Source organism: Scomber scombrus, chromosome 1, assembly GCF_963691925.1.
Source record: "Scomber scombrus chromosome 1, fScoSco1.1, whole genome shotgun sequence".
Taxonomy (NCBI): Eukaryota; Metazoa; Chordata; class Actinopteri; order Scombriformes; family Scombridae; genus Scomber; species Scomber scombrus.
In genome coordinates, this window is record NC_084970.1 from 26,329,497 (window position 1) to 26,343,226 (window position 13,730).

The 13,730-nt window shown below is 37.1% G+C and overlaps 1 protein-coding gene across 1 annotated transcript; it reads right to left on the minus strand.

Annotated features, from left to right (window-relative positions):
- Positions 1 to 99: 99 nt before the first annotated feature.
- On the minus strand, positions 100 to 12,425 carry wdsub1 (WD repeat, sterile alpha motif and U-box domain containing 1). The gene is made up of 13 exons (XM_062424170.1): positions 12,413 to 12,425; positions 10,926 to 11,337; positions 9,857 to 10,044; positions 9,141 to 9,227; positions 8,617 to 8,710; positions 7,617 to 7,650; positions 7,468 to 7,508; positions 5,477 to 5,583; positions 5,327 to 5,344; positions 4,822 to 4,848; positions 4,260 to 4,439; positions 2,484 to 2,618; positions 100 to 2,351 (listed from the first exon to the last, which is right to left on the minus strand). The coding sequence occupies exons 2-13, from the start codon at positions 11,321 to 11,323 to the stop codon at positions 2,200 to 2,202; spliced, it is 1,461 nt and encodes a 486-aa protein (XP_062280154.1). The 5' UTR covers positions 11,324 to 11,337; positions 12,413 to 12,425; the 3' UTR covers positions 100 to 2,199.
- Positions 12,426 to 13,730: the final 1,305 nt, after the last annotated feature.

Here is a 13,730-nt window from a genome sequence, read left to right on the forward strand (position 1 = left end):
GATAAAAAAGGCACTGTACATGATATTGTTGGAACCCTCTTGTCATAATCCAATACTGAATTAATTGCTTCAATAATCACAGTATATGTTATTTATTTTTGCATAGCAGAGGACATATTCATATGAAGTGTTTATTGTTTTTTTTGGACACAGAGAGCATTTACACAATCAGTCGAGGATACAAAAAAAACCTTAAGAGACTTCTTACATTGCTCTACGTCCATAGTTGTCATATAACCTTTTCAGAGTCATACTATGGATTACAGAATGTTACCACATTATTACTGTGGTATAATAAAATATTAATGAAGGAATACATTTGTACATCTACTTCTTTCACAGTTTGATTCATAAAATGTTGCCTAAGCTTTGGAGTATATATATGAATGAATGGAATATCTTGTCATTTCTTTCAATAACACAATAACATGCAACCTTCAACTACTTTGGCCAAGCACTATTCTCATCAGGTTTGTAATAGCAATGTTCAGACAAATCTAAAAAAGCATACATGTGTTGCTTACTTGTTAAGTGCAAGTAGTGTTTCAGTAAGACAAGAGACATAATTAATGCATTAATCAGATATTAATGTTGAATCAATAGACTCCCTGTAATGTGAAGGGGTTGCTAGTAATGCCATTTCAGATGCTCGTAATACAAAAATAAAAGATGTTCACAGGACTGTATGGCTCCCAATAAAAATATTTTAATTACAAAATGTTTTATTTGTATTTCAGAAAGATTTTTTGATATCTATATACAAAATGATATGTACATCTTATGAAAGCAACTAACCACTGAACGATTAAAAGATAAAGCTGTCGATTTTCTATATTTTCCTTGCTGTGAAAAAATCTTATAGGCAGAGCCAAGCCATAAATGAATTGATTCTGCAGTATTATGTGTGTGCATCCTAAGCCTTTGTGCCGTAGACCTCTTCTGAAACACAACAATGAGTCACACTGTTGCATATGGTGACATGTTCCTTCACCCCGAGGGGCGACACTTTGTTTAGAAATGGCTCAAAAGATGATGCTGTATATGTGCGAGAATGTGGTTCTGTTTATGGTGCTTCGCCACAACCTCTTGACTTTGTGCTAGATTTTAAATTTCTCAAAGAACTTCAGGACAAAGTCAAGAGGTTGTGATATGTAGCACGACAAGTACCACAGCTATGAACAGAACTGCATTCCAACACGTGCAGTGGCATCTACTGTACACAGAACTACTCTAGAGAGTAAAAATGTGATGGCTGCTATTAATGTTTGGAGTAATTTCTAAACAAACTACCATAACTGCTTCAGGTGAAGGAACAGGTCACCCAGAGCCATGCTGTAGCTAATTAATGAGTTTTTAAATCGGTTTTTGGACAACAACAAAGACCTATGGCACAAAGGAATAAGATATATCAGGCTTTGGATACACACACAATATTTATATATTATATTATAATATATTAAGTAGGATCAATTAATTGTTGGTATGGCTCTGCACATGAGAATTGTTGAAAATAAGATATATTTTTTAAAAAGGCCAGCCATATCCTTTAAACATCTGTTCAGCCAACAGCCTGATTTATATCACCAACAGATGTGTTTCAACCCCCCACCTCGAAGCAAATGGTGAACCAGATAAAGATTATGATTGAAACCTTACTAGTGTGCTTTGTAATTAAAACATTTTTACTGGGAGCGCTATGATGTTACTAACATCTTGCATTACTTTTTATTTTCATATATTCTCTGTCCAGCACTCTCATTTTTTGCCATGCAGGTTAACAAACCTATACTGTACCTGAAAACAATGGTTTACTATGAGAAAAACCACCTAGTGCTAAGGATAATAAGTCACAGATGAAGGAAATGCGTACTTCTTGTTGATTTTGAAGAGTTTGCAGATCCCAAGGTGCCATCTTCTTGTTTTGTCCAATCAGTTTACAGTCATGTATCAAACAAAAGAGCTTCAAATCTTCACATTTGAGAAGCTGCAACCATCAAATGTTTGGCGTTTTCTAACAACTAAGCTCTGGTCAAACGCTTACTGCAACTTTACAAACAGTGCCACTAAAGAGACCTCCTATTGCATAAAAGAAGACATTCCTTGTACTTGAAAAGCTGCAGCATCTCTGTGAGCACTGGATTCTGGTTTCTTTAAACTTTAAAGACAATAATTGGGGAGTGGTGGGTGTTGGTCAGGATGCTAGTGACTTGTCTTCCACCGACCAATGGCCATCTTCAGCGCGTGATTTGGAGTGAGCAGAGTTGTCAGTAAAGGGAGGTTGGTCATGGGACTGGAGCGGTTTTTGGTGTTGATCCAGCTCTCGATGGCCTCTCTTTCATACGAATATCCATCTGTCAAATTACAAATAGAAGAACAACACTTCACATCCGACCCAGTGAGCTGACTTTAAATTATGAAGTTGCGTGTAAATTGTGCTAAAGTGGAAAAGCTGTGATTGTGAGCTGCATCTGATGTTTGCTCACCAGCAGCAATGACCGGCTCCCTCATCAGCTCTCTGGTGATTGGACACAAGAACTCATCAGGAATACCCGAACAAACCGACTCACCCTTCAGCTCCTCCACCTTCCTCAGAACCTTGCTGCGCAAGCCTACTGACTCTATACACACACACACACACACACACACACACACACACACACACACACACACACACACACACACACACACACACACACACACACACACACACACACACACACACACACACACACACACACACACACACACACACACACACACACACACACACACACACAGGAATTAGGAAACACACTAAGAAAGAAAAAAGACAGCACAGAACAATCATTTTGCTATGTGCTCTCATTAAATAGAAACTTCTGGAGTATCAAGAGAAACAATGTGGACTGACCCAAACACTGACGCATACAATAATGATAATATCAATATCAAGAGTGTTTGTTATTCATATTTAACACGTTTCACTCTTGGATGAGAAATGTGAGCGTGGGTGAGAGTGAACATGGTGAGAGCAGACCATGTCTGTCCACATCAAAGTTAAATACTAAGCAGGCTGTATCACTCGTGCATTTTGTTGTTTCAGTAATATTTTGGCAGAATCTGACAAACCAGAATTTGCTGCATTTTAAGATTTAAAACTGAAGGACTACATGAAACAGTTAACTACAGCAGGAGAAACACTTTACAGCCTCACTGATGATCTTACTGGTACATTCTGTTTCATTTTATTATGCTGCCTCTTTAGAAAGGACTTATTGATTTCACTCCCACCTTTAAAAAAATATGCCTGTTTCTCTACTCTTGTAATGCACTGGATAAACGTGTTTGCTTCACAGTTCTGCTCTTGGCATTAGTTTTACTAAAAAGGAAGATTGCGTGCTATGTTACTAAAAAACAGACAACAATGTGAACTCTCCCTGTCGCTTCTCTAAAGCTGTGTAAACTGAGGAGTGATTGACAGGGACTGTGGGATGAAAATGACGGCATGGCAATACAAAAAACCTTTGCTGACAACTACATGACGAATACTTGGCCTAGCTGGTAGACTGACATCAACAACGTGACTCTTATTTTAGCTCAGTGTTTGCAAATCTTGCAGGAAAAAAAAAAGCCAGAAATATTCCCCCCAAAATCTGATAAACCAAAGTTTCCACAAACACCACTTCAGACAGACTTGGAAACAACCAAGAAGGGCTAATGATATTAGGTGTAAATCCACTTTATACCTTATGGGAAATACTGTTTTGGGGATTGGGTTATATAACTGATGAAGTGCTCCAGATTAAAGTCAGAACTGCTGAAGCCTCAAAGCTTAGTGCTTTTTTAGTGCAGCCTAATATTATGTAATCTTGCTGAGTAAAACCATCAGCATTAATTTACTCCTTCACCCTTACTTTAATTTAATGTGCCACCTTTTATCCATGTAAACAGGTACAAAACCCCTAATCCAATCATGTCCATGTTCATTTGCAGTAGAGACCAGGCGTGTAATACCCATAAGACAGGCTTTATATTCTTACATTTTGGACACACGTTTATTCAAAAGCACGGGGACTGTGAGAGAGAAAGAGAGAGAGAGAGGAGTGAGAGAGAGAGAGAGAGAGACAGAGAGAGAGAGAGAGAGAGAGAGAGAGAGAGAGAGAGAGAGAGAGAGAGACAGAGAGAGAGAGAGAGAGAGAGAGAGAGAGAGAGAGAGAGAGAGAGAGAGAGAGAGAGAATGAAAAAGTCTGGACTTGCTGAGCAGCGTCTGTCCTCCTCACCTATGTGCAGCTCTGACGCCAGCGTTTCCTTGGTGAGACTGAGCAGCTCCGTCCCGTCTATGTTGTTGTTCCTGAATTTGTCCACCAATCCCTCAAACCCTTCCTCCAGCAGCCACACTGACACATCCTCCTCCGACCAATCGCTGACCAGCAGCTTCGATCGGCCTGCCGAGGTTCTCCCTGAGAGGGTGAGTCGAAGCAAGACGGTCAGTTTTTGACAGCTACGCCATCTTTTTAAAAATGATCCACACACAGGACTGTCTTGGACTCCTGCTGCCTAATTATTGATTAGGGAGATGAGACTTCATATTGATGAATCCTAAGAGGTTTCATCGACATTTTTATCAACACAGGATGAAACTAAAATGTGAAAAGAGCTTGTTCACTGCAGACAGACATACAAGTGTAACACTAGACCAAACCTGTACTTGGCACCTTGTATTTTTTACTTGCAGTTGTTCATGAACATACTGTACATCCATTTACTGACTTTTTACCTCAGTGTAATATCCTACACAGTAAAGCATGCTTTCTTATAGGTGTAAATGAAGGAACATCCTACCTTCACCTGATGTCCGTGCTGACTCCTCTGCAAATTAGAAAAAGTGATAAAAAGCTGTGAATGTTTGCAAAGGAAATGCAACATTTCAGCAAACTTGCACCTCTTGAGTCTGAAGAGTGATTGAGGAAAAGAGAGCACCTGTGCTCTCAAACATGAGAGGAAACTAGTGAAAGACTGTATTGAGGTGTGACTCTTCCTTTTGGGCTGCTAAAGATTTGCCCAACTAATGTCATATTTAACAGAATATACACTATATATACTGTATATTCTGCTAAATAGTAAATATATTCTGCTAAAATGCTGTATATAGGCAGCATTTTAAAGGCTGGTTGTGCAGATTTTTGTGGTTTTCAGAGTTGGCAAACAAACAATACCTCACCTGAAAATAAAGAAACTGGCCCATGACAACTGGTTGTTATTGTATAAAGTAGAATACATTTGGTTTTATAAAGGTAATTTTCTTTCAAGCATCAAAAACAAATTAGAAGATCAAAAGAAAACTAACCAGGTATTGATTTTCCATCTTTCAGTTGGACACAAGGTGGAGTCAAGGAGGTAGCCACAAAAAAAGAGAAGACAAAACAAATTTAATCAATCTTTATCAAAATATTGACAAGATTGGAGTGTTGTGTGTGTGTGTTTGTGTTGTTCCCACCACGACCGCTGCATCCGTCCTCCAACCTCCAGATGTTTACGGTCTTATCCATCGATCCTGTAGCAATTAGCGGTGATGTTGGAGAGAAGGAGCATGCTGTGACGTACCTGCAGCAGAGGACAATCATCACTCGGATGTTGGTTCTGTTAGCAATGAGGTGTAACTGATTTCTCTTTATCATAAGAAAAAAAGAAAAAAGAAAACCGTATCTGTGTAAGATCTGTAAGAATAAGTTGTAAGATGTGATTTGAAAGATTTTGAGGCATTTAAAAGGCATCTAAATTTGGAAACCGAAGTTCAAAGTCACAAATCTGAGGCCTGGAGAAGCTGGGAGGACGTTAGCTGAAGATCTGAGGCTGCAGTTTGGCATACAGAGGGTTAAAAGGTGGGCACTACACACCTAAATATGTAGCGGTAATGGAAATGTTCTGCATCAGAGGGCCGAGCCAGTTATGGCTCTCCACGCCAAAGGCTGCACTAAGATCTAAACAAGGATTCAAATCAAATTTTCAGCCGAATCGAGAAAGTCAAAGGCGACATTAATGAGGACAATCTCTCTAAAACCTAAACTGGATTGCCCGGATTTGTTGATCCACAAAAGCTAGTTGGCTTCAAACAGTCTCTAAAACAGACAGAAATGACTTTGACATACTCTTACACTGCTCTTTTATCAATGTGTCAATTGACATTAATTTTCTGGAGGTATTCTGTCAAGTGTTGAAGTTTACTTTTTTGTGGCATTCATCCACTTTCCCTCAACTTGCCTCTCATCTGCTTCCACTTCAGTCAGCGATTTTCCAAAAATGACTTTCAATCTGTCCCGCTGAAAGGAAGTGAGCTCGCTGCCTTTCAATCACAGGTGGCTTGATGGACGTATAAATAGCTTGTAAGTGTGATCATTCAGCTGGGGCTTATATGTGCGTTTATGTGCAGAGGTGGAAGAGAGAGAAAAATGGAAAAGGCATCCTATACAGCCACACGGTATCACGGTCTATTGAAGGTTGACGCAAACTAGCTTCGGCTATAAATGCTGTGGTATGTGCCATAAGCTATATAAATGTCCCTATACAAATAGACATGAATAAATACTGTCTGTGATATTGCCACCTTACAATTGATATCTTGTTGTACAGGAGTGGTTGATTATCGAAGTCTATAAGAAGCTTTTGCTCTGAATTAATCTGCTAACAGTTTATATAAATAAACAAATAGAAGAAATCAAAACCTAATACGACTGGGAATGTGTCACTGTGACATCTCATCACCATTGTCAAGTTTTATGTGCAATTAAGTGTTAGTGATACAAAGCATCTTGCAGTGAATGTTCCATAAAGAAGAAGATTATTAAAGAGGGACTGAACTGTGCATGTAAGTAAACCGAAGAGTTCCTGCCATTAAAGAGGAATTGGGTTAAAGATCTCTTCAATTCTGCACAAACATCAAGTGGTGGAGTAAACAGAGTTGGAAATGTAGACAAAATGATTATTACAGCAACTATATAACATTATCTCAACATCCAAATGTCAAGATATGTATTTAAGAATAACTTTAAGAAGTTTGTGTTTAACCTGAATAAAAATCTTCAGTTCTTCAGTATGCAGAATTTGTTTAAAATATAACTTCTTTATTTCTCATATTTTGTTTATAGTTGTTTCACCATTTCTTATTCGTGTTCTGTTTTATAATTACTTAAATTCAGACTTGAAGCTCCATGTGCTTTTTATTATCCGTAATGTGTTTGGAAACTCAGCAAGTACAGTTTTGAGATGTGAAAACCACAATATCCAATATAAGAATTTTGTCTATATACCAAAAGGTTAAAGGACATATCATATTATCAAATTACTGCACTGACCAAACATGAGGTATACAGTATATTATCTGACAAGAGGTGAGAGAAATTCATGTATTTATTCTGCAAATTGTACAAATTCATGCTTACATTGAATAAGAAAATCCAGTGAAAATTGATATAAAACATGAATATTTACCTCTCATGCTGGTTCAGCGTGTAAAGCAAAACTGCATTTTTCTGCAAATAAAAAAACCAATATAAATGTTGTGTTATGAGAGGTGAAGGATATAACTTGACATACACCTTTTATTACTAAATAAATTAATATAAAGAAGAGTTACTCACTGCATCATAGACTGTAACTGTTTTGTCCACAGAGCTGAAGAAAAATAAAACATAAAATCAGATCCAGGTTCACGTTCTTTTAAAAATAAAGTGATCCATGTCTCCCTCCAGCGGTTCCTTTTAAGTACTGCACCTTCATATACATGTATGAATGCAGGGTGGCCTATTTAACAGTCCAGGCAAACAAAAATCTATATTTTAAGCCAGTCTCTTGATCTTAAATGGATGAAGACATGGATCTGTCACCTCTTGATCTATTTAAGATCAAGAAGCTGATGTAAAATACAGCACTAGCATAAGGTTATGTAATCTCAGCAATGTCTTGTGAATTTTGATTAGAAATGTCTCCGTTAAGGCATCACACTGTTGGTTTTGTATCTTTATCCCATTAAATGCAAAATGTTAATATTTTACATAACTGTAAACCAATTTCACAAATGGGAAACAGGCACAAATACACAAATCACTATATTTTACAGATCACAGTGAAGTGAAACTGAGAGTGAATGTGCTGTTGTGATATTTTTGAATTCACAAAACAACAAATACGTCAAATTACTCTTTCCATGGGTTCCTTGTTTGTTCATTTTTATCATCTGGTTTTAATTTTCTGACACTATATCTCACAAATGCAACATTTTTTAGCAGACGACTCAAATTCCAGATGATGGAGCGTCGACAAACTAACCACGGACAATAATATTCATTCGGTCCCTCAGTGTAAACCCATTACTAGTACTTATGGTCAGTGAAGTTGAGTGTACATAATCTTCATTTAAGGGGGCAAAACATGCAAAAATGAAATGTCATTCAGTCTCTCCAGGACATGACTGACAGTACGATGCAAGATGATGATTTCAACAATTCCCTGAGCTGCCATCGGGTGTTCAGTTAATACTGCAAATGTTGCTCTTTGGCAGCCATCTCCAAAATTTCAGACATTGAAGCTTTCTTGAGTGTGTTTTGTGTATTTGTGCTGGCATTAAATTTAAGATCTTACCCAGACACCAGCATCTGCCCATCTGAGGAGTACGCACATGAGAGGACTGGAGCCGACTGGCTGGTTAATGTGTGGAGGAGCTGCATCTTATAGGCTACGACAGAGAGAAACAATTGATGCCATACACACAAATTAAACAATTATTCCCACTGACCAGAGAGACGAGCTTACTGTGCTGCAGCAGAGATGGTTTCTGGATGAAAATGTAATACCTTGATTCAGAACTTTTTTTAAACATTTGGCAGCAACATTTGATGCACCGGTGATGTGTCTTGGTATGTTGTTGATGACATATTAGAAAAACTGCCACATAAATGAAGGGTTGAAGATATGAGGGACTGTTCAGACTGCAACAACACATCACATATAACAACATAATAGTCAAATACTGCCGTGTACAGCATTACTTTACACAGGCTGAGTGTGCCTGGGTAAACTGGTTTACAGTCTTAGCTCATATCTGTTTGAGTGTGTAAATACTGACAGAGAGAGAAGAAGAAAGAGAGACATCTTTGCAGATCTACCTCCAATGTTGAACTTGTTTATCACCCAGATCTTCAGATGATTGTCTTGCCCGCAGGATGCCAAACGAAACTGCACGACTTGATCATCTGAGAGACAAAAACAAAATAATATTATTCCACAATTCTAAATTAATTCAAGTCCGTACTAAAAGTTTTCCCAAACAGCAATCAGTCTTTTTTTTTCAGTCTTGGGGCTAAAGTCAGTGAAGTAAAGTGAAGGAGGAATCAGACCAGCGTCTGTTCATCAGGATTTTGACAAAACCTTAAAGATCGATCAAAGTCAACATAACACTCACTCACACTGTAGGTCTCCATGCTGCGATACTATGATTTGCATCTTTCACAAGGGGTGACGTGTGAATGTGACTCTATGTAACCAAGTGCTGGTTGATACACCAGTGGACTGATATCATTGGTTAATTAGTTTATTAAAGGTGCATTGATATCAGTAGATATGTGGTCAAATATGCAAAAAGAAATTGTAGCACAAATGTTTTACAGGCTGCAGTTTTATGTGTAGCTGATTATTATTTAAACACATTTTATTCATTTGTATACAAGGTTATCTTCTATTTACTTTTACTGTCATCTTAAATAGTTTAGTCAATTGATTTACTTTATATATTTACTATCATGTCTCAGTATATGCTGTAGTTCCATAAAACTCTTTAATAAGCAGATTTGAGGGATTCTTGCCAAAAATGTTTGGTTCTCACCACTAAGGATGCTGGGAGCGAAGGTGCAGCAGGTCACTCCCAGGTCATGGGCGTTCTTCTCTGCATGGAGCTGGTTCATGTCCAGGTTCCACAGACGCAGGTCTCCATAGGTAGAGCCGGTCATGAACACCTGGCCGCAGGGGCTGAAGGAGCAGGCTACCATCGTGGTGTCGCTCACTGACCCGGTCCTTCACAAACAAACAAACAGCAGCTGCTTTAACAGGTTTTTCAGCTCAGGATATTGCAAATATTTTATCATGTAAATGCAAACACTGTATAAACAGTCCAATGTTTCAGTTTCAGTTTGTTTTGTGAATATACACAATAATAATAAAGTCTTGTACTGTTGTCTCTAACTGTATAAAGCAGTAGTTTAACCACATCAACCCCTCATAGGATTGATTTTCTTCTGTTTTGATATGTTTGAAAAATGATCTAAAATGTAGTTAATTTAAATGTTTTAGTTTTTCTTTTACACAGTGAAACATTATTAGAAACACTAAAGAAATAAACAAAAGGAAAAGCACCCAATTTAGGTAACAAATTATTAATTAAATTGTTGATTCTTTTTTTCTAAATCTATTGATCATTTAGTTTATAAAATTCCATGAAGTAAAGAAAAATGTGCCACTTTTACAATTACAATACCTTTGATAAACTATTGATTCGTTTTCTGTTAATCAATTAATTCAGCACTTATAAATTGATAAGAAATGTACAGATCTTTGTTTTGAAGACTGTTTAACAGGTAAACACTATTATTATACTGGTTAGCCTACAGAGCTGCTGTAGAGCTGCAACTAACGATTATTTCAATTATCAATTAATAAGCCCATTATTTCCTAAATTAAAAGGTTATTTGTTTTGTCAGAAAATAGTGAAAAATACACTTCATATTCTCTGAGAGCCCTAGCTGACATGTCCTTATTGTTTTTTGAGACCAAAAGCATCAAATATTCACTTCTGAGAAGCTTCAAACTATTAATATAATTCTGATCATCAGAATTGCTGATGACTAATTTTCTGTCAAGTCAACTAATTGTAGGAAAAATTAATCTATCAACTTTACCTGAGCAGCTGTTTGGAGGGAAAATCCCACAGAGCCAAAGAGCCATCTGAAGCACCAGAAACCAGGTGGACAGAGTCAGGAGAGAGCGCACAGATCCTGACAGGGCTGCGACCAGGATGCTCAAGGATGGCCTCGATCTCGCCCGTGACCATTGACCAGATCACTATGGTCGCATCTGTTGAACATGAGGCGAGGAACTGTCCGCATGCACTGAAGCAGCAGCAGTGGACGCTGTAGCCATGTCCCGACAGTGGTGAGAAGGGCAGCTCTGAGAAGTCACGGGTGTCGTATATTCTGAGGGTTTTGTCTCCAGAACATGTGGCCAACAGCTTTGCTGAAAATGCACACCAGTTGACATCGTCTCGATGGTCCTTTAAAGTGCAAATCAGGGACACCATTTGGACAGCCGGTCCTGAAGTTAAAATAGAAGACATGAGACAATTAAACACAATATAGAAAAGGAAAATGTTTCACGTAAGTCGAACTATCTGAATACAGCTCATTGCATAGTTCAAATAGACATGATTTAGCAATACTTTCTGATAGGCAATTCCCTCTTCAGTCTCTGTTTATCCATGCAGCAGATAAGATAAGACAAGGCAATATGTAAATCCTGAATATGAAAAACACTGACATAAGAATCATATAACTCATATTGTATTCCTACCTAAGGAACTCGGAGCTGTTTTTAAAGCTAAAGTCTCAACTTAAGTCCTTAACAGAAAATCTTGATAAGCAAATTGCAAGTCAAGATGCAAATCTTTCGTTTTCTAAGACCTGACAAGATGAGAAATAAATCACTTTAGAGCTGCAACGATTGTCGCTGTCTAGTTTATTTTTTTCCAGACATTTTACTGTGTCAGACCTTGAGAGACATTAAACTTTTTGCTTTCAAGTCTCAAGTTGAGTTCCTTTTTATGGATGCATTTACTGTGTCATAAAGACATTAAAAACACATGTTAAATGACAATCATTTAGCTTCAATAACTGAATGTTTCTTCCTCATTATTATGACACAAATATTCCATGCCACATCACAGCCAAATCACAAGACAGGAAACAAAACTAAAGGATTGTCCTGTGTATGTTTTTCATTTCATTTACTGTGTCAAATGGATATATAAAAAGGAAATTCAAATAAAATTGTGTATTGATTTTCACCTCAGTTTCTTTGTTTGATTGGTTTTTATATAGAAATTTTAAATCTTCCATAGCCTACAAACAGTCGCCGTATCGTCATATACACTATTAAAGTAACACCAGTCATGTAATGTTAGAGTGAAGCTATTTTGTAGAACTGACCATGTATCAAGAAAAAAATACGCATTTATTTCTTCAAAATTCATTTTTCTACTTGATAAATACATCATTAGTTGGGCTGTCACATCTGACAGAAGAGAGACATCATAAACGTTGCTAACGCTAAAGCTAACAACACAGACACCAGCAACTTTCTACTTTACGTAATTATGTCAAATATTTTTCACCTGCGCGAAAACAACGGTGGCATAGCAGCTCGTCAAGCAAATACAGAGGGTAACCACATGACAACTTCATATTATGTTCGATAAGACAAACTACGGCAGAGCTTTGTACCTTTTTCCGTCGCGTTGTCTCAGTTCAATGTTTGTTTACTTCCTCATCGAGCAGCTGACCGTGACGTAATGAGTCTTACGTCACACATTGTGTAATGGTTGTGAAGAACTTCTTCCTGTATTATTTATTTGTTTTTCATTTATTATTAATGTAATGTTTATCCTTTCATTCTATGTTTACTGCACTGTTACTGTGCATGTTTTGTAAATGAGTGATAAATAAAGCTTATTTGAAAAAAAAAACTTCTTCTTCCTCCTCACTGATTTTTAGAGGCATCCAAAATGTTACTTTACAGCCTTTTACTGGATTGAAAATAAGACTCAATAACCCCATTTAATCCAAATTAATTATATATAAATATAAAAGAAAACAATGAAAATAAGAAAATAAAATAAATAACGTTCTTCCCATTCTCTAAATAACTTTTCAGTCTAGGCTATGAGAGGGCCTGAAAGCCTCTCTCAGAGCTCCATCTTTCTTCTCCAGTAATTTCCATGATATTCAAAAACTTTTTTGCTGCATCGACAACTATCTCTATTCTCTCAGTTTTCCTTTCTGCTCACCATGGTTGATTTGATTTTTGTCATTCCTAGGTGCTTCCTCATGGCTTAGTCTTCCCTTGGACAAAGCAACTATTAGTTCTTCTGTGCTTGATTATTCACATGTTATGCTACTTTATGTAGTATTATGTCCACTCCAAAGTAGTTATTTAACAGCTATATTTACTTTTCAGATTTTACAGACAAAACATATGATGATCAGTATATAAATTATGATGTAGTTCTTTAGATTAAACTACTCAAAATAATATAAAGTAATTGAAATCAGCTCCACCCTGACCAAAATTAGTAATTTTGTCACCAGTTCATCTGTACTTTTACTGAAGAATACAAGATTTGTACTTGTTATTAAATATGTCTTAGTGTGGTGTTGCTGACATAATACATGTAAGCTGTTGGGAAAACATGCATCCAATTTATACTACACCTGGAAAAAGCAGCATTTTCCATATTTCTAACCTTTATTTGGCAGACTTATTGAGTTCAATTCCCTCCTCTGCACTAAATGTAGAAGTAGGGTGGTTTGGTAACAAGAAAGCTGTTTTTTTAAAAATTAGTTTAAACAGACATTAAAATGTATATCATACCAAGGGTAAATAAGCTTTGGATCATATGCCCTTGTCACATTTTTTGTAATCCATCCTCAGAC

Excerpts from the sequence above, each read along its gene's own strand:
- wdsub1 (XM_062424170.1), bottom strand. The coding sequence starts at position 11,323 with ATGGTGTCCCTGATTTGCACTTTAAAGGACCATCGAGACGATGTCAAC. Across the intron at positions 9,228-9,856 it reads CGCTCCCAGCATCCTTAGTG|ATGATCAAGTCGTGCAGTTT; the intron begins GTGAGAACCAAA and ends TTTGTCTCTCAG. Across the intron at positions 5,584-7,467 it reads ACGCTGAACCAGCATGAGAG|GTACGTCACAGCATGCTCCT; the intron begins GTAAATATTCAT and ends CCTCTGCTGCAG.